At 41.8% G+C, this 21800-nt stretch overlaps 1 protein-coding gene across 5 annotated transcripts in view; it reads left to right on the top strand.

Annotated features, from left to right (window-relative positions):
• CEP152 (centrosomal protein 152) overlaps positions 1-7133 on the top strand; it is a 37654-nt gene extending 30521 nt beyond the window's left edge. For 4 of the 5 annotated variants that reach the window (XM_069983157.1, XM_069983128.1, XM_069983138.1 and 1 more), the window contains exons 25-28: positions 48-151; positions 3165-3321; positions 5093-5196; positions 6106-7133. In XM_069983157.1, the coding sequence (XP_069839258.1) occupies positions 48-151; positions 3165-3321; positions 5093-5196; positions 6106-6878 (1138 nt within the window). In that variant the 3' untranslated portion in view covers positions 6879-7133. The remainder of the gene's footprint in view (positions 1-47; positions 152-3164; positions 3322-5092; positions 5197-6105) is intronic. The other variant, XM_069983168.1, reaches the window with a different exon arrangement.
• Positions 7134-21800: the final 14667 nt, after the last annotated feature.

Genomic DNA, 21800 nt, shown 5'->3' with positions numbered 1-21800 from the left:
TTCACCCAATAACCTCAGATTGTGCTATTATTTTTCCTCCATTGTAGCACTCCACAAGAAGAGGGTTCAGCGAAGGGCTGTGCTATGTGTAAAGGAAATGCACTGGAAGAGATGCGTGCGCAGTATATCAAAGCTGTGGACAAAATAAAAAGTGAGTCAACAACTTGTGTGTTTGTTTAAAACCAAAACCACTATAAAACTTTCTGGCATTAGTTTCCATTGTAAAAAAAAATCTGTAACAGATCCTGTTGCCTTAGAGTAGGGTTGGGCAATTAATCAAATTAAGCAAATGGCGCAGTACAGCATAAGGCAGGCATCCGGCGCGGTACAGCGTGGGGCGGGCGGCCAAACAGTCCGGAGAGGGGCGGGCACTGCAGTGAGGTGCAGGGCAGGCGGGCAGTCCCGAGAAATGCGACACGGGCGGCCTCCAGGAGCTGCTGACCTGCCCCCCGCCTCTTACACGCAGCGTCACACACTCCTGTCTCTGGAGGAGACAGCAGGGACTGCAGGGTGATCGCTGTGGGTCCTGGAGCTGTACAGCTCCAGTAATCACCCTATTCTGCAGTCCCTGCTGCCTCCTCCAGAGACCGGGGACCTGCATGTGCAGCCAGGAGGGGAACCTGTGTGCCGGGGTGAAAGGAGGGCTATGTGCACTCCTGCCCCAGTCACCCTCAGTCCCCCCCAGTCACAGGGGGAGCACTGTTACACTGGGAAGCGATACATTTGTTGTCTCAAACGTCATTAAAATAGTTTCTGATGCTGCGAGAAAAATTTTCAGCTTATCCAAAAAATTTTAAAAGTTGATTTTTTTTTTTTTTCCGCCGTATCGCCCAGCCCTACCTTTAGAGTCATAGATGTGTAGAAAAACATTGCAGACTTCATTATTCTGTCCATTGGAGGCTATGGAAATCAGATGGAACCATGAAGTCCACATGAACACAAAGCCAAAGTTGTTCACTTATTCTTGAATGTGTTCTTGTAAGTCAACAGTCAGCTTGTGAACTGTAGCTCTACTATGTAGTAAGTTACTATTTACTGCCGATGGCAAAAACAGCCGTACTTTTACGTAGTGTGAACATAGCCTAAGGGTGCGTTCACACCTACAGGATCCGCAGCAGATTTGATGGTGCAGATTTGATGCTGTGTTCAGTTATTAAATGAAATCTGCTGCGGATCCGGTAAGTGTGAACGTACCCTAAAGGGGTTTTCCCATCTTACATAGGATATCCACGGGATAGGGTATAACTCTGATTGTGGGGGGGTCTGACTGCTTGCACTACTGCACAAACTCAAGAACAGAGACCCATGTTACTGCTCCATTAATTGTCTATGGGAGCTGTGCTTCTCAATATATAAGCTGCAGAGTAGATGGCAATCCTGTCCATAAGGGGACTGAACATGAAGGAACATGTCAACCATCGTCCTCCATGGTCAAACATTGCTCTGACATATTATAGTTGGTATTAAAGTCCACAGTGCCAGAAAGGATGGAGCAGCAAGGAAGTGGGACTTCTTAAATATTGAGTATGGGAAACAGCAGGAGCACATAGTTGTGAGTGATATAACTTTATCATTAAAGGGGTTGGCCACTTTATAGTACAGTAGCTCAGTGTACAGTATTAGTGACTGTACTCACTAAATACTGAATACTAACAGCAGCTGCCTGTGTACCTTATAAAACTAATATTAGACTCCCCTCCTCTAGGCTGTGGTGAATCTCCTTAAAGGTGTAGTGCGGCGCTCAGCAATTATTCACAGAATAACACACATTACAAAGTTATACAATTTTGTAATGTATGTTGTCTGTGAATCGCCCCCCTTCCTGTGTCCCCCCCCACCCACACCACCCCCGAAAGTGTGGTGCGCTATACATACCTGATCCGCATCGACCGACCCCGTCCGCCATCTTCTTCAAAGACGTCATCTTCGGGAGGTTGGCCGACCTGCTCCTGCCGGCCCCCCTCTGCCGTGTCATAACTGTGCTCAGCCGCAATTGGCTGAGCACAGTTATGCTCAGCCGATCGCGGCTGAGCAGCTGATGACGTTGCAGAGGGGCGCCAGCATGCGGGACTGCTGCAGCGAGTCGGCCAGCCTACCGAAGATTGCATCGACAGAAGGGTGGTCGAAACGCGTCAGGTATGTATACCGCACCACACTTCCGGGTACACGTGCGGGGGTGGGGGACACGGGAAGGGGGCGATTCACAGACATAACATACATTACAAAGTTGTATAACTTTGTAATGTGTGTTATTCTGTGAATAATTGCTGAGTGCCGCACTACCCCTTTTAAGATGGCTGACCTGAAGGAGCATGTGACCATGCCCCGCCCTGTCCACGACTGAGCCTGTATATGCCAATGGAGGACACAGTGGGCTGGGCATGGTTACTTGCTCCTCCATGTCAGCCATTTTATGGCCACAGAGCAAGGCAGCCCAGCCTGGAGGAGGGGAGTCTGATATTAGCTCTATGAGGTACACAGGGAGCTGCTGTCGGTATATACAGGGAGTACAGTTACTTATACTGCACACTGAACAATTTTACTATAAAGTAGCCAGCCCCTTCTAAGGTACTTATTTAAAGTGTATTTCTAGTTTCTTCGTTTGTTTTTCGAGAAGTTTCTGAAAAATGTACGTCAATGTTTAAATTTAGTGTTGGAATAGGCCTGCGAGCGCCCGTTTTTCCAACCATATATAACTGTACCTTATAAGATGAGCTTTGTGTAACGTTATGTAAGGCTACGGTGCTGGGTCTGGTGATGGAGACTGCTATGAAGATAAGTTGGGAAGCTCCGACTTGTAGATAGATGCAGAGGAGCGAATGGTGCTCTGAAGCCTTTTCTGGCACAAAATTCAAACCTTTTTTACACTAAGATAATTGCACACATCGCTGCATGATTTTACCCCCCCCCCCCCCCCCCAATCTGTGGACATTGCAGGTATACTTAGAGGACAAATTAACCCATACAATTTAGCTTTTTTGTCTGTTGCTCTTCTTTACCCCCATGGAGTATAGTAAGTTTCTGTGAATATTTTTAGTATCTTATTTTTAGTGATTTTTGGAAATGGCATTCATGTTTGCCAAGATGTAATGAGGTTCACTTTTGCTGTGTTTAGACCATGCAGTACGTTGGGTTTTTTTTCACCCTTTTTTTTTATTAAACAGATGACATGCTTCGCTATATACATGAAAGTAAGGGAAGAGCAGCGGAAATGTTGAAAAATGAAGTTTTAAGAGAACGGCAAGAAACCGCTCGGAAAATGCGCAAATATTACTTGACCTGTCTGCAGCAGTTACTAAAGGACGATGGCAAGAATGAGGGGTGAGTGTGTCGCACACAAGAAACTTTATAGCTTAATTTAGCAGCAAATTCTACTTGCCAGTGCTAGTATATTAGGGAAGTTGGCTCATTAAATAACTGTTGACCAAACAAGCATTTAGCCCTAGCCACTTACCTATACACATGCTCATTCAGCTTGTGTCAGGAGTCTCCAAAACTGCCAACATTCAAGTGGTATGCCAGCTTAAAAAAATAAAAATGGCAGAATATAACAGATGGTTCGAACAGTTGACAGTTTCCGTGCTATGTTTTTCAGGGGCATTATCAAAACCCACCCCTAAAATGTAATATTCAATATTGTGCTGATTAAAATGTAGGGTGAACAATATCTGTAAGCAGGATCTATACTCTATCAGATCCAGTCTGCAGTATTAGAAACTAGTAGCCTAACCATCATATTTAAAAACAATGTATTTGCCTCTTCAATATGTTTCGTCACTAGGCGACATCATCAGGAAGAATTGGCGTCAATCTCCATAACGCTATGGACTTCCTTTTAACTGGCCTGAAACTAGCTCTGCCCAGTTTCAGGGCAGTTAAAGTGACACTGTCACCCCCTTTTTGCATTTTGTCTACTTTGCACAGGTGTAAAGGGTAAATGTTACAGCTTTCATTACTTATTTTATATCACACCTCATGGTGCTTGTTCTGGTAAAAAATCATTTTTATCACCTGTGGACTGGTATATGTGGGCGGGGCCTTGCAGCCTATGTGCCACATCGCTCCACCCCTAGCACAACTTAGCCCCACCCCATCCATGATGTCATCGCTGCATAGGTCCCGCCCCCTCAGCAGCCATTGAAAGGGCCAGCCTAAAGCTTTAGTCCCCACCCCCCTAGACTGTCCCACACCAATGGTCGCTGAATTTGCACTGCTTACATTTTATCAGTACAATAATAAGATATATTTTAGGGGTGGGTTTTCCAAGAAGTGGGTTGTACTCCAGGCCTATGGGTTTGGATAATTTCTTTTGTTTGAGTACCCCTGACCTCTTCCTTATGACCGCCATTATATAATGCTTGATGCCTACAATTTTAGCACATCTATGATCTGTATTAACCAGTTCTATTTAAAATACAGCGGCCCATATTTATCCGTATTGTAACATTTTTCTTTTTGTGATTTTCGCTCAAAAATTGTCTTTATAAATGAATGGTACCATACATCTGTGTATAAAAGTGGCTTGAAAGCAGGCGGGACTTATGGTCAGAAGCACATTTATGAAGTTGCATCTCTACTCCACTTACCCTGTGTAGAAAGTAACAAGCGTTTAGCCATAGGTCTAGCGAGTGGATGTCTGAGGAAAGGAACATGATGGGAGTCAGAGTAGGGAAAAAAAATCTGTGTTATCCATTGCATTGATTTCCCAATGATGCTTCGGTCACTTTGCCCAGTGATGACCTGCCTCAGGCAGTGGTTTCCAAGATGTCACAAGGAAGCAGCGGACAGATGAATACGCCTTGTTTTAATTTTAAGACACCCTTAGCCTTACAATACAGAAAGGAAATTAAAATTAAAAAAAGTAATAATTTTATCACGTGTCATTAAACTAGCTGATCTTCCACTGATCTAAAGGCTAAAAGGGTGCCATTTTTGGTAAATGTGGGCTACTTTCTTATCATTTACTGGACTGCCATCATGCTACTGGTATATACAGCAGACCCATGTGGGATTTGACTAGCATGCCACAGAATACATATATAAACATTTCATTCCATTGCCTTTCTTATAAATATTTGATCTGTTTTCTTAGTGCTGACAAGAAAATAATGAATGCCGCCAGCAAGCTTGCAACTATGGCAAAAGTGCTGGAAACTCCAGTCTCCCAAAAAACACAAAGCAGGACCATGCATGTAGGTATGTATGGATTCCCTTTGGAAAAGCTGGTAATAATCGCTGTTGCCCTCTGATGGTTTGCTCTGTGTGGAATGACTTCTGCTTGACACCAACACATTCCCCAGCAATGGTACATGCAAAAGCAAAATCTTACATTCGAGTAACCTAACTCATCTCCTAAAGTGATTGCATATTGCTAGGACATGAGTATGAAGGGACTGTAGTACTCTGTCCTCTTCTGACTATTTACCTGTATAGTATTACTCCCAGCCACCTTGCTGTGTAGGCCAGTGTAGCCAATTCTATCATGTGTCCTTTCCATACTCTCAATCAGTGGCGGTCCCAGAGGATGAGCCTCCCTTCTGGTCATGGCATGCCATCTCTCCATGAGATACCACTTGTGACTTCACTTTATAGAGCAGTTACTAAAATAAAATAGGTTATACATTAACTTCAATGAGACTAATCTGCATGTAAAAATATGCACCAAAATATATAGACATGTATTTGTATTTGGCCACTGTATAGTGTTATACTGCTTATTAGTTGACTTGCTTTTATAGTTGTGCTCTTTTCATTGGGTCACATACCTTTTTATAGGTGAGACACACAGACACATAGTACATATTGTGCAATGAATTTAGTTGCGTTTTTTGGAGCAGATTGCTTCAGTAATTTGGCACATTGACAGTAGTAAATCTGCAAATTTCAGTAAACTTGCTATAGCAAATATGATGCACTGATTTTTTTCCCCATAGCTGAACCCACTGATGCCACAGTCCGCACCTGAAGGCATTCATGGCTATCTGTGTAAATCTCCTCTGACAGCTGACTGTAGCCGTCCTGATATCACACTGTAGCTCATTGTAAAATTGCAGTGCAGTGACACTGGGCTTTAGATTTTTGAGTATCTTTTCAATCTTTACTTAGCAGCGAGCCAAGATGAATCAGAGCCTGAAGCAATTAAACCTATGAAGAATGTTCCGAGCTGTTCAAGTAACAGATCGACTGATCCAGACAGCGAGCAAAAAACACTGGATGAGCTCATCAGGAGGCATATGAAGGAGAAGATTGATGGGGGTAGATTCCTTACTATTGAAGATTCGGCTGCCATTAAGCATGATGTATCAAAGCAGATTGGAAAAAACCATGCGGAGCAGAAAGCTGCGGCAGCGCATGCTGGACGCTCTATGAGTACACCTTTGGATGATGGTCTTGTATTTAGCAGTCCAAACACTAATGCGGATTCTTTCCAGGTCGCATTCCGTAAACAAAGTGAACCATCTGTTTTACATGGACTGAAAGATCACTCGTACCATGGGAATCCAAAATCCAGATCAGACAGACGAACGTTTGAACTCCAAGAAACTCCTGTGCGTGATGAAACTGGAAGTATGGACTGGAGCTGCTTGAAAAGTAAAGGTCGCTTCTTTACACAGACTACGCAAAGCTCTTTAACCAGTTTGAAGGCACAGTCTCAAAATCCCAATGCTCCTGGGAATTTTTCAGCAGCAGGTTTATTTTCCTTTGTGGAGGGAAGTCATGATACCTTTGGCAGCAGATATGAAGGTCAGAATCACTCAGCACACATTGCAAAGAAGAGAGATCAGACTTCTGGTACACTGCATCCTAGTAAAGTTATGGGTCACCCGCCTACAGCTGTTGAATCTAAGCCATACTCCGATGTAGGTCTAGGCAGCTAACTACCTTCACGTAAATTATTGCTTGATTTTGTATCCCCACAGCAAGACAGTGGCTTTGACAGTCCATTGCCTATTTAAGTACTTTTAACTTATGGTAAAAAGCCTTCAGAAGGCGTCTACTGCTCAACCATTTCTTGTTTTAGCCGTGCAGGCTACGTTCCAAGTCTTCCTACACAAATTAACTTATTTATTCTTTTGGCTTGTGTATATAACCTTGTGCCTTTTTTATATTCTATTTTTGTATGTGTGTTTTTTCTAAAGAATTATTTTTGTATTTGTGTGTTTTTACATAATTATGTTATTTAAATAAAGATCAATTTTATTATTTTACCACCTCTTTTGAGTAACACTTGGGATTCTGAGAGGTTTCTATTTATTTTTCACTTACTCAGTCAATGACAAGCGCTACAATAAAGGTTTTTATTTTTTCTGGAGGGGTGTATCCACAAGGAGTTAAGGACATTGGTACACTTTGGGGCTATGTTCACATTGTTAGCGGTGTCCATGAGGCCCTTTCCCTAACCTGTTTATACATTACCTCTCCACACTCTCGTTCTTCTCTTGCCTTTGGTTGTCTTCCTGGCACTGGGCGCTGCAGCTTCTCTGAAGTGACTGGCCAGGGAAGAAAGCCGAAGGCAGGAGAAGACCGGGAGAATGGAGAGGTAATGTATGAATGGATTATTTAATCATTAGCTGTCGGCCGCACATCTCTATTACACATAGCGATGCACAGTTGGCGAGTAATGATTTTAGGTCTGGACCTAATGAAATGATCAGCCAATCATTTCATCGGCCGATCATTGTCTCTATCACACGGAGCATGGCAAGGCGAGCAGGAGCCGTTGTAGTCGTCTTTCAACATGTTGAAAGACAAATGACTCATATAACAGCTGGCGTCGCTCCATGGACTAGGAGCTGCGGCAGCAGACCACTGCTATATGCCATGGGCTGCCCGGACGATCAAACGATCTTCCGGGTAACCCCCCTTCCCTGGCACCTCTCGCGGCACCCCTGGCTCTCACCCGCTTGCTGCCGCCGCTTGTAATGGCTGACAGCTGGACTCCTAATCACGGAATGAGCAGGAAAGATATATATTTTCCAAAGATAGATATATGTATATGTATGTGATACATACATACATACATACATACATACATACATACATACATACACACACGCGCACGCACACACATATATCTGCTCCGTTCTTTCTGCTCTATAATATGATGTTAATAGATTAGATAGCATTCACTTGGTGACAGGTTACTAGTAGTGTATGCAGCTTAAAGAGGTTGTCAAGGAAAAATTAACTTGTCCCCTATCCAAGATGGACAAGGCAGAGGTCCCAGGGGGTCCAACCTCCGTACCCCCTGCCAATATCCGTATCGGGCCCCTGGCTTTTTTGTTATGAATAGAGGCGCAGGCACGGCATGTGACCTGCAGCTCTTTTCATTATTATGGAGCCATCAGAAAGTATAGAATGAATAGAGGTGCGGTTCACGTGCTGTACCAGCAGTTGTATTCATAACCAAGCAGGGGGCCCAATACAGAGATTGGCAGGGGTTATGGATCTCTTACTTGTCTTCTATCCTGTGGATTGGGAAAGTAAACTTTTCCAGTTCCAACCAAAATCAGGAGTGGAACTGACAGGGCAAAATTTATAAAAGAAACATCTGCACAGTTTTTCAACCGGCTCCTGGTTTTGGTTGAGAAAAGACTGACCAAATACTAGGTGAGAACATAACTTAATATTTTTAGGCAGTTTACTGACTCTTTCTTAGGGTACGTTCACACTTACCCGATCCGCAGCTGATTTTCTGCTGCGGATCCGCAGCAGATTTCATTTAAATAACTGATCACAGCATCAAATCTGCTGCAGATCCTGTAGGTGTGAACGCGCCCTTAGGCTGCGTTCACACTACGTAGATTTCAGTCAGTATATGTATATTTCAGTCAGTATTGCAACCAAAACCAGGAGTGGATTAAAAACACAAAGGCTCTGTTCACACAATGTTGAAATTGAGTGGATGGACGCCATTTAATGGCAAATATTTGCTGTTATTTTAGAACAACGGATGTTATATTGAAATAATGGCAGTTATTTACCATTATATGGCGGCCATCCACTCAATTTCAACATTGTGTGAACAGAGCCTTTCTGTGTTTTTAATCCACTCCTGGTTTTGGTTGCAATACTGACTGAAATATACTGACTGAAATTTACGTAGTGTGAACGCAGCCTTAGGGCCCTATTCCACAGTAACGATAATCGTCCGGATCGGCCCGATTCGGCCGATTATCGTTCGGTGAAATAGAGAGAACGATCAGCCGATGATAGTGTCATCGGCTGATCGTTCATTTCGGGCCAGACCTAAAATCATTGTTCCCCCACCGCGCATCGCTACGGTTGAATAGTGGTGTGCGGAGGGCGACCGACGATTTGAGAAGAAACAGCAGCATCATAATACATTACCTGGCTGCAGGGCTTCTTCTCCGCGCTGTCTTCATCCCTGGGTCCCGCCCGCTCTATCTTCTGAATGGCCGGTCAGCTGACGGAGCGCTCAGCCAATCACAGGCCGGGACCGCCGCGGCCTGTGATTGGCTGTGTGGCCTGTCAACTGACTGGCCATTCAGAAGATAGAGCGCGGGGGACCCGGGGAGGAGACGGAGCGGAGGACAAGCCCTGCAGCCAGGTAATGTTTGATGCTGCAAGGGCTGCAAGGACATCGGTAACTATGTCCCTGCAGCCCTCGCTCAACGATCATCGGGCCGTGGAATAGGCCCAGTAAACGAGCTCGTTTACATCGTTGATCGGGCCCTCCTCGGCCCATAGAATAGGACCCTTAGAGTATTTCCTCAGAGGCAGTTCTGAGTTCTAAGCTAGTTGTCATCTTACACAGCTCTGTGTCCCTTCTACACTATTCCCATCTAAAACCTATTATATGAAAGAAAAAAAATGTTTAACTTTATCAGTTTTTCTAACAATGAGATAACCATATCCACATGTCCGATACTCATCCCACAGGAGGCCTTTATCTTGCTTGTGATTATAACCTAATAGGAGCTAGATAAACGCATGCATCAAGCTTGACAGATACATGGTTTTGTTCTGTAAGTTTATAGTCGAGCTTGTAATGTTTGCATATCAGTTGTTAACATGTTAGGAATCTATGTAGAGCAGGGCTATGTGTGCGTGTTTTTTTTTTTTCGTTTTTTTTTCTCCGTGATAGGGAGTAGTCTGGGTCAAGCAAGGTAATGGAAACAGATGGATGTATGTTTTTTTATGTGTCCTTATTAAAATGCTTAATTACATATGTGACAGCCATTGTGGAAATCTGCCTTGTAGGAGCTTACATGCAAAGTGTAGACTGAGGTGCAGTCAGTCCTACTCATGTTATTGTCTTGTTTTTTACTTTGTATAAATGCAGTCTGTACGACATGTTAAATGGATGTACACTTTAAATCTGGCTTTTTGATGAAACGATAGAAGTTGTAATTATCTTCTACTCTCTAGTGTTGCTGTAGAAAGGACCGCAAGTATTCATACTGAGGCCTCCAGTGTCATAGCTTTGGAAGCCAATTAGACTCTCCCCCTAAGGTATAATACAATGCAACGTATTATACGTCTCTGATCAGGCAATAAAATCAGAGTGAAGTTCCCATGGTGGGACAGTAAAATAAGATGTAAAAGTACACAAAAAAAAAAAAAAAAAAAAAAAACATAATCCCCATGGCGTCAATGCGATAACTCTTTTAAATAACAAACTGTGCATCTAATCTGTTTAATCAGGTATTTAAAAATCTAATTTTAAATAGAGCCTACACTACAGTATAGATTTGGGACCCAGATTTATTAATTAGTGTAAAATTGAGACAGGTCTACACTGCTCATAGCAACCAATCACAGCTCAGTTGTCATTTCTAGAAAAATAAAAGCTGTGCTGTGATTGGTTGCTGTGGGCAGCTAACACCATGTTCTGTTTTACAGTTTGATAATTCGGGGCCAATGAATACTTTATTAAACTGGTGTAAAGTAGAATTGGCTCAGTTACCCCTAGCAACCAATCAGTTTTTTTACCAAAAAATCTGCAAGGAAAGAAAAGTGGTATCTGGTTGCTAGTTGCAACTGGGCCAGTTCTACTTGACACCAGTTTGGTAAATATCAACCAAGTCGTGATGTTCCAGCAGCAGGAGATCCAGGAACCTAACGGGAGGCCCGGAGCAGCAAGCCAGCAATGCAGAGGCACAGGGAGAGGTAAGCAGTGATTGTTTAATATGTTCCCCCCGCCCCTGCCGAGTGACAAGTTTTAACAATCGCCGGACTTATCCTTTTGAATTAAAATGATATGAAATGTATGTTGAGTAAGTAAATAAAACACTGGTGACATCTGTATGCTGACAACTCTTTCTATTTTATGGGTCTCCATAGGATATAAATGCCAGTTTTATCAAACATTGCCTTTAGAATGGAGTTTACAATTTAAGGTGAAACAGACTGGGCTGGAAATGGGCCTCACTGGAGCTTTAAACAAAAGAGCTGCCAAAGGCAGAACATTGTAGAACAGCCAGAAAACTGAAATCAGAATTTTCCAGCAGCCGTTTTTCCCAGGCTTTTCTGTCCTGGTCTCCAATGTCATTTTGCTCAGCCACTTCTGTTGCTATGTTCTTAATCCCCTTGAAGGGCAACATTCTAAAGTGTTACAGTTTGTTCTGTAAATGATGATAATTTTTCTAAGAACTGGCAAGGTGGCAAAAAAAGGAAATATCATGAGCTGAAAATGTCTTGTGTCTTATATGTGGAACTGTTTTCTTGCAGTCTTTTTGATTTGGATGTCTGCTTATTACAGAAAATCTCAAATATTTATTGCATATTTAACTGTATTCTTTGGCACCTTTACTTGTATAGAGAAAAAAGGAACAAACTTGCTGCATGACTCATGACTATCTGGGTTTTCTCCTGCTGAGTGTGAGGTTAAAACACTTCCCTGAATACTTAGGCCTTCACTGTAACCATTAGCCTCTGGTTTACCAAATGTTAGCTGTAAATGTCATTTTATTGACTTTTGCTTTGTGCAAATATATATTAAAGTTAGAAAGTGACTACAGTTACTAGGGTAGTGTATCTCGCTTGCTCTTGCTGTAATGCAAAAGTTATTATTTTATGGACTGGTTTATTTATAAATCTTTTTTTATTTGCATTGAATACAATGTTTTTATTAAACATATTAAAATCAGGTTTTTATTAACCCCCTAGACGACCAAGGACGTACCAGTACGCCCTGGAAGTCTGTGCCCAGACGACCCTAGGCGTACTGGTACGTCTTGACCTATGAAGCTTCATAGGAGGTGGGGGGCCGGCTGCAGTGAGCAACCTAGCCCTCACTGTTAATGACAGGCTGCAGCTTGTCATTAACCCCTTAAACGCTGCAACATTTAAGTGTAAGGGACAGGGGCAGTCCCCTGTCACTTACCAATCGGGACCCCCGCTGCGGGGGTCCTGATCATTGTAACGGACCACCGGAGGTCTCTCACCTGCCTCCGTGTGGTTTGATCGGTGATCTGCTCACTGCACAGGCAGGCTCAATGAGCAGATCGCCTATCACACTGATGATGCTATGCCTATGGCATAGCAGTTATCAGTGTGTGTATAATGTAATAAATTAATGTAAAAGTCCCAAAAAGGACTTAAAATGTGTAAAAAAACAAAAAAATCATTATTCCACTACCCCAAAGCCCCTCCCCCAATAAAAGTGAAAATCACTTCCCTTTCCCATTCTATAAATAAAACCTATAAATAAACATATAATATACTGTAGCGTGCATAATTGTCCGATTAAAATATAACAAGCGTCATCAATAATGGCAAACGGTGTACATGAAGATAGGAAAAAAAGTGTGCGCATTACTGATTTTTTTTATTTATTTTTTTTAATTTTATTTTTTGTTACATAATATATAAAAAAGAAGAATAAAAAGTGATCAAAACATCTGATCTTCACAAATGTTATTAGTAAAAACTAGAGATAATGGTGGTAAAAATGACACCCCATACAGCCCCGTAGGTGAAAAAATAAAACCGTTAGAAGCGTCACAATAGGCCAATTTCATTAATAATTAAATGTCAAAAAAGGATTTCATTAAAAAATAAAAAATAACAAGAATGTTTGTGTAAACCTGCATGTGGTTGTGTTCGGGCTGACCTATAGAATAATGGTATCATGTCACTTTTACCGTATAGTGCATTACGTAGAATCAGGAACCCCCCAAAAGATACCATATTGCATTCTTTTTTTTTTTTTTTTTTTTTTTTTACGATTTCACCAATTTATATCTTCATAAATATATTTGGGGCTTCCATTATACACGTTAGAATGAAAGATGCCATTACAAAGTACAACTACTCCTGTAAAAAACAAGCCCTTTTATGGCCCTGTGGATAGAAAATTGAAAGTGCTAGAGCTCTTAGAAGGGGAGAAGGAAAAACGAAAATGCCTGGTCCTCAAAGGGTTAAAACAAAACAAAAACTAGATGTAATGTTTTTTTTTCTCTTTAAATTCTTTGTGGCCAAAAATTCAAGTTTTCACACTAGCCACTAGGAAACATACTTTAAGCTAATAGTTTTCAGTTTTTCTGTCTATACTAGGACGGGATAAGCAGAGTCATGTAGTTAGAATTACAGGGCAGTGGATTAACAGCTTCAAGTCCACAATGCGGCTATATATGTTCCTGCTGCCGATGCACCGTGCAGCAGGAACACAAAGTATAAACCATTGTGGCTATGAAGGGGTTTTAATGTGTGCGGGGCCCTTTCAGTGCGATTGGCCCCACACACTTTAGTGTCCTCAAAGCCATGGTCCCCACCATCCCCCCCCCCTTTTTTGCATTATGACCTCTCTACACAGGTCTAAAGGGTAAATTTAGCATTTTTCATACCTTATTTTATATCATACATCATGGTGCTTGTTCCAGTAAAAAGTGATCTTTTATCATGTTAATTGTGCTATCTGGGCGGGGCTTCACTGCCGAAGTGCCACTTAGCCCCGCCCACAACACCAACGCTGGTCCCGCCACCGCGACGGCCATTGAAACAGGTCAGCCTAAAGGTCTAGGCCCCACCCCCTCTAGTTCGGCCCATACCAATGGCCTATGTACTGATGTTGTCACGGAGCGTGGCCAATGGTGATGTGGGCAGGGCTAAGTGGCGCTTTGCCCGTGAAGCCCTGCCCTGATAGCACAATCCATAGATGATAAAAGATCACTTTTTCTGGAACAAGCACCATGACGTATGATATAAAATAAGGTGTGAAAAATGCTAAATTTACCCTTTACACCTGTGTAAAGAAGTCATAATGAAAAAAGGGAGTGACAGTGTCACTTTAAATGCTGTGATCTATTGCGGAGTTTAAGTAACCTTTAGTATAAGCACCTTTCACTGACAGGCGGAATCGGCCATTGTCTAATAGTCTGTCCTCAGGTAGGCTCTATGAGAAGATCGCTGATACCACTGATCTATGCTATGCTGTTGCATAGCATTGATTTGTACAGTCATATGAAAAAGTTTGGCCACCCCTATAACTCTTAATCATTTTTAGTTATCAAAATTTGGGTTTTTGTAACAGCTATTTCAGTTTGATATATCTAATAACTGATAGACACAGTAATATATCAGGATTGAAATGAGGTTTATTGTACTAACAAAATGTACAATATGCATTTAATCAAAATTTGACAGGTGCAAAAGTATGGGTACCCTTATTTTCTTGATTTGAATACTCCTAACTACTATTTACTGACTTACTGAAGCACTCAATTGGTTTGGTAACCTCATTGAGCTTTGAACTTCATAGCCAGGTGTATCCAATCATGAGAAAAGGTCACTTGAAAGTTGTTGTCCTATTTGAATCTTCTCTGAAGAGTGGCATCATGGGCTCCTCAAAACAACTCTCAAATGATCTGAAAACAAAGATTGTTCCACATAGTTTTTCAGGGGAAAGATACAAAAAGTTGTCTCAGAGCTTTAACCTTTCAGTGTCCACTGTGAGGAACATAGTAAGGAAATGGAAGACCACAGGGACAGTTCTTGCTAAGCCCAGAAGTGGCAGGCCAAGAAAAATATCAGCAAGACAGAGAAGAAGAATGGTGGGAACAGTCAAGGACAATCCAAAGACCACCTCCAAAGACCGGCATCATCGGTCAACAATACAGCGCACTTTGCACAAGGAGAGGCTGTATGGGAGTGATGCGAAAGAAGCAGTTTCTGCAAGCACGCCACAAACCGTCGCCTGAGGGATGCAAAAGCACATTTGGACAAGCCAGTCTCATTTTAGAAGAAGGTCCTGTGGACTGATGAAACAAAGATTGAGTTGTTTGGTCATACAAAAAGGTGTTATGCAGCAAAACACAGCATTCCAAGAAAAACACTTGCTACCCACTGTAAAATTTGGTGGAGGTTCCATCATGCTTTGGGGCTGTGTGGCCAATGCCGGCAACGGGAATCTTGTTAAAATTGAGGGTCGCATGGATTCCACTCAGGATCAGCAGATTCTTGAGAATAATATTCAAGAATCAGTGGCGAAGTTTAAGTTACGACGGGGATGGATATTTCAGCAAGACAATGATCCAAAACACCTCTCCAAATCTACTCAGGCATTCATGCAGAGGAACAATGACAATGTTCTGGAATGGCCATCCCAGTCCCAAGACCTGAATATCATTGAACATCTGTGGGATCATTTGAAGTGGGCTGTCCATGCTCGGCGACCATCTAACTTAACTGAACTGAAATTGTTTTGTAAAGAGGAATGGTCAAAAATACCTTCATCCAGGAACTCATTCAGGAACCTACAGGATGCGACTAGAGGCTGTTATTTTTGCAAAAGGAGGATCTACTAAATATTAATGTCACTTCTCTGTTGAGGTGCCCATACTTTTGCACCTGTCAAATTTTGTTTGAATGCATATTGAACATTTTCTGTTTATACAATAAATATGAATTACCTGCTTCCCAAATGTAATCTTCAGGTCTTATCCATCAAATGTTCCCCAAAACACATACATTAAATAAACTAATGCCCACTTAGAACAGCACCTTCTAAGTCACATCACTAACATTCGTAGGTGTTACAACTTACTGACACTCCTAAAAGTCACAGACTGGGAAAGCGCTATTGTATGGGTACCTAAAAGACTAGTAAAATGCAGTGCTGTGTGTTAAAATGTTGTTTTAGCGTAAAGTAAGGCAACTAATGGTCGGACTAAATTTAGACTAGATAACACTATGTAACACAAGTTTTGTTCCCAGTTTTTTGTTATATTCCAATTGCTTATGTCTAAAACAAATTAAAAATTGCTTACATTCATCATAAACTTCGCTTTTGTTACCACGACAACAAAAATTATGAATTTTTATTCTAGAAACAGACGATTTTGCATCTTCCTATTTATACAGTCAGACTAAGAACACTATAGGCGTTGCAAATTATGGCTAAGTTCACACAACGTCTAAAATATTGAAAAGGTGGCCGATTTTCATATTTAAAAAAAACCTCTGTTTTTGCTGCGATTTAACTGACTGCAATGGCAATGCATTGAAGTCAGTGGAAAGACTGACATCCAATGCACACAGTGCATTGACTAACGGACATTTTTGCAGCGGACGTCAAAATTCAATGGACTTTTCAATTAAGCCAAACCCAAAGTCCAATTAGTAACTTCAAACTAAAATAGTGCAATGACGGCTGTTGGTACATTAAGAGAAGGCCAGGCTGCTAAATGACGTCCGTTATTTTAGACTCAAAATATAGGACGTCGCTTTAAACGGAGCTGAAAAAACGTTGTGTGAACATAGCCTTACACAGATTACCAAAAACTGTTCAGAAGTGTGTTTTTCCGAGATTTAGGACCATACTGCAAATCAGATTCACGAATCATTCCCCAAATATAGTTGCCCATCATGTTCTCATTATATTGTCCTTGGTAACGGCGTTCAAAGTTCATAATGTCCTGGTGAAAGTGCTCGCCTTGCTCCTCTGAATAAGCTCCAACTTATCAAGATGAGCATCAAGGATATGGATTTTGAGTGACATCCTGCAGCCCACTGCAGCATAGTTCTTTATCAGAGTCTGGACCAGTTGTACATGGTTTTCATCTGCGACAAAACTGTTCCAAGCCGCTCTCTCCTTCCTATTCTTGGGAAATTCACTGCACTCCATGATCTTCTTGATTTTTTTGCCCGACGAGCTTAGGGAAAACATCTTGGAGGTAATTGAAAGCTGTTGACTCCTTATCTAGGGCCCTGACAAATTGTTTATGAGCCCCAACTTGATGTGTATCGGTGGCATCAGTACCTTTCGTGGGTCCACCAGTGGCTCCCACTTTACATTGTTCTTCCCCACAATGAACTCTGTCTACTGAGGCCAGTCCCGCCTGTGGTAGTGCACTTTAGTATTCCGGCTGTCCCAAAGGCAAATAAAGCAAGGATACTTAGTAAAAGCACCTTGGAGACCCATCAGGAATGACACCATTTTGAAATCTCCAATAACTTCCCAGCCATACTCCTCATATTTCAAGGCACCTAGCAACATCTTGACACTGGTTTATTCCTCTTTCAGGTGCACCGAGTGAGCTACAGAAAGAGATGGATACTTGTTCCCATTGTGAAGCAGCACGGCTTTGAGGCTCTTGCATGAGCTGTCTATGAAGAGACGCCACTCATTCGGGTTACAGGTGATACCCATAGCCTCAAATAGATCGGCTCTAAAGAAGGGCTATAGTGGCCCTATATAACTGTAGTTATTCAGCTACCTACAATTCTGTACAGTCCCAGAAAGTTCTAGATAATTCTGGACAGTTCTAGAAACTTCTTGATAGTTCTCACAATTCCAGAAGCTTCTTAAGTATCTTGAAATATGGCGAATATCCTTAAAGATAGATCAATTTCAAAATATCATTGTGCTGACCACAAAAGCCAAGTTTACAGGGAATAATAACTTTTTTCTATTCAGTTAGGGTGCGTTCACACCTACAGGATCTGCAGCTGATTTTCTGCAGCAGATTTCATTTAAATGACTGAACACAGCATCAAATCTGCTGCAGATCCTGTAGGTGTGAACGCACCCTTAGGGTACAAACAATGAGGAAAACACTTAAAAATTTTTGGAAAATTGTTACATGGTGTAATCTATTATCAAATGATATAAGTCACTGTCATGAATCCGATACAGTTTTGGACTGTTTAGTCTAAGTTTACACTATCTATAAATGACAGTGTACATCTGCCCCAGTGTTATTACCTCCTGAATTTCATAGCACTTTTGTAGGTCTTATGATAAAGTGTATAAACAACATTTAAGTTTAAGGTTATATAAGGACATGGGTATTAGTGAGATTTGCTGCAGTGAGTCCTAGGAGAAAAGGCTTTTTCTTTGTAGCACTGTTAGTTTCAAAGATTTTTTGGATCACCATGATCTGAACACCCCTCTCTCCAGTGAGACGTGTTCATTTATGATCTTTAACCAACTATTTTTCTTGCCCATTTAGTTTAATCCCCTGTTCAGAACTTTTGTATGTGATTCCATTGGGTGTGGATCGTGGATGATATCACAGAGAGGAGGTTAGCAGCTATAATATTTTACAAATACATTCCTTTAACTGTAGATGCATATAGGAAATGATATAGCACAAATGCCCAAAAATAGAGGGTTGTCCATTAAAATATTGTCCAGGCCATGTTGCTTCAAGAAAAGCATAGTCTCTGCCTTGGTTGCATATACAGAACTTGTTGGGAAATGATGGTAAATACATCGGTCTCAAAAGCCAGGAATGCTGAAAAAGTCTGTAATAAATAAATTAATATATATATATATATATATATATATATATATATATATATATATATATATATAAAATATGTGTGTATGTGTGTGTCTATCTATCTAAAGACAGCAGATGATAAAAAATGAAATGGTAAAGAAAGGACCGGCAACTCATTTTCTTCCTATCAAAAGTATCAGTACAAAAAGTTCCATTTGATTAGGTATCTTCTGCTGTCCTTTTGAATGACCAAAGTTTTTACCTGTATAATCGACGACCGTTCACGAGGAATGCAACTGTTTCATGCTACCCACGTCCGGAATTAATTAACATGATCATTAATTCCGGCCTTAAAGAGTGTTAAACAATGGCTGTTCACAGGGAACGGCCATTGTTTATTCAGCGTGTAAACATAGCCTTATGGTGAAGAGGGCCACTAGTAGAGCTGACTTGCTTTTTTCTTTTTTATATGGACTGATTCAATTATACATAAACTTTTTATTTTGTGTGTTAAAAATTTAAATAAAAAATTAATTAAAATGTGAAGTACAAAGGCAGGAACAGATGATAAATGGAGGACATGGGTAAAGGAAAGACTAGGTATTTTACTCCTTTCAAATCTATTCCTGACTGTTTTTATTAACGTTAATTGAAACCTGAATATGTGAACCTAAAAAATAAAATCATGGGAAAATAACAGTAACCCTAATTGAATTTAACACACACAATTTGTTGGGAGAGTGCTTCTGTATATGTAGTACAAACATATAAAATAATCAACAAAATGTACCATATACTAATAAATGAAAAGCATTGCAGTACAGAATTCTGCGTCTAAACTTATTCCAAAATGTAAGCCCAGTCCAGGTACATTAAGGAAGAGATTGCCTACCAGGTAAAAAGGGGGAAGAGGAGAGGGAGCGAAACAAGAACAAGCAGGGCTTGGGAAGGATAAGGGATACAAAGAAAAATAACAAGTAACCATCACAAGAACAGTCCAGTCATGACCCAATGTTGAAATGCATTCATTATAAATAGAGATGAGCAAACCTCGAGCATACTCGAGTCCATCTGAACCCGATTGTTCGGCATTTGATTAGCCGTGGCTGCTGAAGTTGGATAAAGCCCTAAGGCTATGTGGAAAACATGGATATAGTCATTGGCTGTATCCATGTTTTTCAGACAACCTTAGAGCTTTATCCAACTTCAGCAGCCCCCGCTAATCAAATGCCGATCATTCGGGTTTAGTGTGTGTGTGTGTGTGTGTGTGTGTGTGTAGGGGGGTGTTGGGTGTTGGGAAAGATTCTGGATATTCTATAGGAGGTATTAATACCATCAGTATATTAATTTCCAAGAAGCCTCACACATTTGGAGACCTTAGATGGTACAAACTGACATTGTTCAGACGTACAGTATTCGTATTCATACAGTTCATTCATATTTGGACTTAAAAGTAGGGATGAGCGAACTTTTGAAAAGTTCGATCCGGCGAACTTTTGTGAAGTTCGGATTCGTACGAACCGAACCTAAAACGAACCTTGCAATAATGGCTGAATAATTGCACCTACAATAGTTGGAGTGTGATAGGGTATAGTTTTGTTTAGTTGCAGTTGCTATTACAATGAAAAAAAGTGGAAAAAATCAAAGTGCAAAAATAGTGAAAAAAAATTAGCCAAGGTGTAAGTGATTACACTGGAAATAGGACACAAAGTTCCTTGGACCCAGTAGGGTGGAAAACAGACATTTGACAGTGGAACCAGCAGCAGTAATAGTATTATATTGGACCCAGTGAGGAGGAGGCAGTAGCACTTGATTGCAAACAGCCCAGTATGGTTGAAAAGAGACTATTGAAGGAGGCTGCACCAATTGATTGCACCAAGCCCAGTATGATTGGGAACAGACTATTTGAGGAGGAGGAGGGAGTACCTAATTGCACCCAGGCCAGTATGATTGGGAACAGACTATTGGAGGAGGAGGACAGTATCTTATTGCACCCAGGCCAGTATGATTGCGAACAGACTATTCATGGAGGAGGATGGTCAGCCTTGGAGTGGTGGCCTGGGATTTCTCGCTGATGATGTTGGTTACCGCACTTTCCAGAATACGGATAAGTGGGATGATGTCCTTGATGCCTGCTCACAAAGTCGCGACCTCAAAAGGATCAACAATTGGCACGACATGTTAGTGCACAGGTTTCTTCGATGAGGTTTATCACATGTGCCTGTCACGGCCGCGGCGGCGGCCCGTGCTGCGGGCCGCCGCCGCGACCTCTCTTTCCCATGCAGCCGCCGGGGTCCATGTGCAGGGACCCGGCGCTGCTGCCTGTTCGGCCCCGGGGGCGCCTTACCTCGCCCCGCTCCTGTCTCCGTCTGTGCCGGCTGGCGCGCGTCCCCGCCTCCTAGGACGCGCACGCGCCGGCTGTCTCAGATTTAAAGCGCCAGTCCACCCTGCTGCATTCAATTGTATGTTCTCCTCGCATACAAGCGCATACAGCTAAATGGTCAGACACAACATTCAGTAGCCGTCTGGGCCCCCAGGAGCACTGGTTGCTGGCCAGGGGCCACCTACAGTCAATAGACATTTGTTAAGTCTGTCTGCAAAAGCAATAGCTTTTACTGGCAAAATCTGGCAAAAATAGCATTAACTGGCAAAATCTTCAGTGGGCCCCCTGCCTGTGTGGGCCCGGGAGTGGCCGCCCCCTCTGCCCCCCCCACCAAATTACGATACTGACAGGGCGACAATGGGCACCCCTGAGGCAGGTTAGACAATCCTCACTTTCTGATAGATTCTTATAGGTCAGGGGCTGTTATTCCAATATGACAATGCGGGGCCACATGTACTTTTACATGCATGATCTAAATGTACTTCCATGTCCTGTACATCTGGGACATTGGTGAGCTACTGTAATGTGAGCTGCCAGCAGCCGATCTTGACTATTTGTGTGCCTAAGTGCATTCAGTGTGGCAAATCATTCCTATTAATAACCTTATTGATAGTATGCCAAGGAGTTTAAACTCATGTATTTCTACTGGTGGTTCTTATAATCAATACTGAATAAATTAACATTTTTTGACTATTTTTAGTTTCCATTTTTTTAATGTTTGCATCTAA

Source organism: Dendropsophus ebraccatus, chromosome 1 (genome assembly GCF_027789765.1).
Source record: "Dendropsophus ebraccatus isolate aDenEbr1 chromosome 1, aDenEbr1.pat, whole genome shotgun sequence".
Taxonomy (NCBI): Eukaryota; Metazoa; Chordata; class Amphibia; order Anura; family Hylidae; genus Dendropsophus; species Dendropsophus ebraccatus.
This window is presented reverse-complemented; position numbering and strand designations above follow the sequence as displayed.